Source organism: Arachis ipaensis, chromosome B01 (genome assembly GCF_000816755.2).
Source record: "Arachis ipaensis cultivar K30076 chromosome B01, Araip1.1, whole genome shotgun sequence".
Lineage (NCBI taxonomy): Eukaryota > Viridiplantae > Streptophyta > Magnoliopsida > Fabales > Fabaceae > Arachis > Arachis ipaensis.
In genome coordinates, this window is record NC_029785.2 from 123,416,369 (window position 1) to 123,421,382 (window position 5,014).

General features: G+C 33.6%; 1 protein-coding gene across 3 annotated transcripts; it reads left to right on the plus strand.

The window, feature by feature from the left end:
- Positions 420 to 4,697, plus strand: LOC107619505. 3 transcript variants are annotated; one of them, XR_002347492.1, is made up of 7 exons: positions 662 to 1,250; positions 1,357 to 1,616; positions 1,683 to 1,885; positions 2,295 to 2,379; positions 2,477 to 2,584; positions 2,674 to 3,059; positions 4,483 to 4,697. XR_002347492.1 is itself a non-coding variant. In XM_021103013.1 (3 exons), exons 1-3 carry the CDS (start codon positions 1,049 to 1,051, stop codon positions 1,710 to 1,712), a joined length of 492 nt encoding a protein of 163 aa, XP_020958672.1. In that variant the 5' UTR covers positions 420 to 1,048; the 3' UTR covers positions 1,713 to 2,130. The 3 variants fall into 3 exon arrangements, 2 of the variants coding, with proteins under 2 accessions (XP_020958672.1, XP_016177286.1); XM_021103013.1 differs by lacking the exons at positions 2,295 to 2,379; positions 2,477 to 2,584; positions 2,674 to 3,059; positions 4,483 to 4,697 and having other exon boundaries at positions 420 to 1,250; positions 1,683 to 2,130; XM_016321800.2 differs by lacking the exons at positions 2,295 to 2,379; positions 2,477 to 2,584; positions 2,674 to 3,059; positions 4,483 to 4,697 and having other exon boundaries at positions 669 to 1,250; positions 1,357 to 1,604; positions 1,683 to 2,130.

Consider the following 5,014-nt stretch of genomic DNA (forward strand, 5'->3'; position numbering starts at 1 on the left):
TATTTAAAACAAGCAACGAATCTGAGTCCAAGGCCCGTCAAACACACTATAGTGAACAACACGAGCGTATAACGAGCCCTGCCATACCAGCTGATGATGGTGAACTTATTCTGGAGAGGACTGAGTTACGACCCACGGTTATTGAAACGGTTCCCCAAGTGACTTCTGCCCAAGAATATGAGGCAGACTTCATTGGAGATTCTGATTCTGATTCTGATGAGTCATCCTAAGCAATTTATTGCTTAATATGTATATATGTATACTTAAGTTTTCTTTTTCACCTTTTTATTTGTAAGTAATACTTATTTTTTTGTTAATTTGTCAGTCTCTTACATTTTTCTTATATTGATTTTGATGGGTATATTGACTCTACTTAACTAATTTATTTATGTAGGAATAAGGAATTTATTGATCTTAAAACTACATCAAGTAATAATTTGCTTAGACAATTTGAGGTTAAGAGACAAAGGATTGTAATTGAATGCAAGAAATATGAAATGGAAGCTGCAGCTGCTAATGACAAGGAGAAATCTGAGCGAAGGATGGATGAACCAGAAAGTCAAATGGAGATGCGTGCAACCAAAGGATAGAAGAAATCCATGTAAAAGAAGCTGGATTTTAGTCATTTTCAAAGCACATTTGATTCTATTAGCAAAAGGACTAATTTCACGCCTACCACCTTGGAAGTACAGCCAAACATTCCTTTGCAACAGCCAAAAAATAAAAAAAGAAAGGAGCTATTGACTGTGCCTACTGCTGAGAAAATCAAGAATGGAGTACAGGGTAGAAAATCAACACAAGGCTTGAAGAAGTCTAAGCCTACAAACATGGAGGCAGATGAACTTACAAGAAAGCTCAAAGCAATTCGTAAAAGGAACGGCAACGTGCCAACAAGTGTAAGCCAAGAACGGAGTTGTCCAAGTTCTACTCAACTCACAATCAACCAAGGGCAGTAGCAAAATATTCAACTCACAGATGAAGAGACTGAAACAGGGAAGATGACACAACTTTGCCTACTCCTGAAACTACCCCACAAAATAAAAGTGCAATGTTGGAGCAAAGAATATCAACAAAGGGTAAGAGGATGCCAGGAGTAAAGGCTACAACAATTGACAAATTCTTAAAGGAAAATGGGATAGACATGGAAATTGAAGGACCAAGCACTGAACTAAGTGAGGACGGGAAAGAAAGCATGGCACTTGATGAAGACTATTATCAACATGTGATGGAGGACATTGATGATGAAGAAGGTACTGTTTTGCTATTTTTCTATCTTCTCTTGTAAATTGTAATGCTTCTTTTTTCAATTGGCATCACTAATTAGTCCTTAATCTCTTTCCTAATGAATGAAACTAGGAGAGCCAAAGAAGAAGAAAATTCGTGGAAAAATAACTTGCAAAGAGATTTATGCAAGGACTATGGAACAGCGGGAAGAAGTCACTTTTGATATTGGACAGCCCGTAGGACCAACTGACCAAAGTGTTTCTAATTTAACTAGTTTTGTTGGCACTATTGGTAGAAATAAAAGATTCGTTAGTCTTTTGTACACTAGTTGGCATGCGGTTTCTCCTAAATCTAAGAAGTTCATGTGGGACTATGTTAACATAAGACACTCGGTAATTATTGACTTCGATTTTTTTATTCAGCACAAGAGCATATAGCAATTACTTATAATCATGTAGACCAAGTTTATCCTCCCAGACAGTGGATAAAGTGGGTAATGCAAGCGATTTGAGATGCTTGGAAGCGGTTCAAAGGAAAGATTAAGCAGAAGCACTTTGTTCCCTATGATACTATTGAAGATATGGTGAAGAATCGACCCCCACAAGTACCAGAAAGTCAATTCATAAAATTGATCTATTATTGGAGTCATCTTCTAATCCAGGTAAAAGACTATATATGTTGAATTTTCATGTGTACGCTTTATTTCTAACATGTGATAGTATAAATGAAATTTAAATAGTGCTTTAGTGCAACAGCAAAATAATTATATTGAATAGACCTAGTGATAATAATTGCTTAATAATAATTCAGGGGTTGTTAGAAAATAAAAATCTCTTTAGTTGCATACAGTAGTCTTCCTTTGGGCTTGACTTCAGGCGCAATGAACCTGCATTTGTGATACTTGATTTAAACCTGCATTTGGACCAAAACCCATGATTATTTAACGAGAGAATGTGACATATTTTTCAGTCAGCTTAATAATGCAACCATGCTAGTAGATTTCCCTAACTCATTATGCTGCACGTGTTAGTAATTGTATGCTAACTTTTTATTCACTTCCAGTCAATAAGCCAAAGAAACAAACAATACAAGGAAAAACAGAAGTTTCCACATCGCATGGAGCCAATCAATTTCGGAAGAGTACGAGTGGCTCTGGTAAAATTCTTTAATATGAAAGAGAAAAATTATATTTATTGGGATTTATATTAGTATAAATTGAAGGAAGAAACTAAAGTAATATCTTGTTTTGCAGCGAGCGACAAAGGAAACAAACGAGGAACCAAAAAGGTTTGAGATGTTCATTGCTACCCGAACAAGTCGGAAGAGGAAAGAAGTGGATGAGGAAACACAGACTGCTATTGTAAGAGTTCATTGAATCATTCATAATTACATTTCAAATTTAGGATATGGTAACTAATTCAATTTTAAATGTTTCTTCTATGCAGGAAGACTTCCAACACCGCCAAGCTGCTGGTAAAACAGAAGAGGAAGCATTTGAGACCTTATTTGGGAAAGAACAACCAGGTCGGGTAAGGTTGTATGGAAGATCTGTGACAAAAAGTGATTTAAAAAAACATGCTGAAATTAATGAAATCAAGAATCAGCACAAAGAGGAAGTGTCCAGTCTGAAGGATAAACTTGGACACATGGAGGCCAAACAACAAAAACAAGAGGAAGAAATTCATGGGTTGCGAAATATGGTCAAGTTAATACTGCAGCGATCGGAACCTAGAATGAGGCCATAAGAACTAGAAGCTTTATTACAAGACGCTCAACAGTCTCCGATTGATACGAATAGCGGCCATGGATCAACTCATTTTCCGAACTTAGATGTGGTATGTCCTTATCTGTTCCTTGTTCCATAGGTTTTTGCTTGCATTTACATTAATTGCTATGGCTGGAAATTATATGGTGTTGCACCGAAGTTGTATTGCTATGGCTGAAATTTGTTTGTGCAATTCTGATTGTTGTATCTCTTATTTTGTGCACTTAGTACATATGAATTTGTCCCTATATCTAATTTAAGTGTGAAAGTCTGGTTAATTAGTGCATGAACAGTGCTATAGGGACAAATCAGGATTGTGTTAAAGGAAATGGAAGAAAGAAACACCAGATTTTCATGGTTTTAATGAAACAGGATAATGCATAATTCCTTGAATTCACCTCTCTTGCCGTGACCATGTTATTTTTTTTTGTATATGCTTTCTTGGTTTACTATGTCTACGTGTTCCCTTCATTGCAAGCTCAAGTGGGAAAATCTTGTGAAATGTTGCTTTTGATTTTAACAGAATAACATTACTGTTTTTTAATCTCACCATGCATGCTAGTTAGAAACTTTAAATTCTTATCTTTTGTTTCTCAAACGTTCTTGCTGCACTGAAATACTGATGTTGTATGTGTATGGTTCTTTTATGCCTTAATAATTTACTACAAGTACATGTTGGCGCATTGGCAATTGTTATTGCTCTTCTGTTTTGAGTTGTGTCGATCGAAGTTCTTCGTCTCCCTAATAGGTATTTCACAAAACCAAGCTTTTAATCATATTTTGTTTCTGGCATCCAGAGTAGGAGTCTAAACTTTTTAATCACTTAAATTTGTCCCTAAATTTAACTGTTTCAGGTGCTGTTGTAGTTGGTTACAGAGGTATCAAAAATTCCATGAGTACTCTGCTGGTTATGGTTTAGTAGTAGATGTAGAATCTAATTTTGTATACTATATCTAATTTTTAGTAGTAGATGTAGAATCTAATTTTTAGTAGTAGATGTATATATATAAGGAACTTAGTAATTGAGGGTTTGATGCGTTTCAAGTTTTGCTCACCTTCAAGGTGTTTGATACAATGTCAGTGTCAGAGTTAGCTTGCTTTCTAGTAGCTTTTTTATTTGTTTTATTTTATTGTGTGAATTTGCTTTTGGAATTTTCACTATTGGATCCTTGTTTTTGTTTTTGAATGTTGGCTAATCTGTTTTCTTATGGTAAGAAATATGCATGTTGAGATAGAGATAGGAAGCTTACGCGTTTTGTTAATAATGTTGCTGGTTTGATTTATGAGCTTATTGATTGTGTGCTCCTTCGGGTGATTTTGCACTTGAGCTGTTTGATGAAATGCGCAATAGGCTTATACATGTAAAATCCAAAAAAAACTTTTATAATTTTTGTATACTAAAATCTTGATATAACAAAAATTCCATTTAATTTTTATAATTACGAATGTCATTATGAATATTTTTCTAACTACTTTTCTATATAATTATGCAGGGTAACAATGAAGATTAAGCAATGAAGATTAAGCTGATTATTATTGTGGTTTATTAGCTAAGATAGAGTACTGTTTAGAATCTTTACATGTATGGTTGACTAATGACTTTTATTAGAAGATACTTATATATGTAGGATATATTTTTTTTTGTAGAGTATTAATAGTAAATTCTAAGTGATATTATGGTTATTTTGATATGGCTATGCTTACTTTAGTGTGAGATGTATGAATTTTTACAATTAACTTCATTCTAGTACTTTTGGATCATTATTATAAATATATTTTGGTTAGAGATAATTTTTATTATTTAAAAAAATTATTTAGTATAATTATGTATTTATTTTTATTTTATAATATTCAACTCATTTAAATAAAAATGCAGAATTATTATACATGTAATCATATTAACCATTATTATATATATATACAGAAAACAAAAACGAGACCTAAGGCTACACTTATATACAGTAGCTATAGTATACAAAAAAAAAATAAGGGAGCTAAGGCTACACTTATAAAAAGTAACCATGG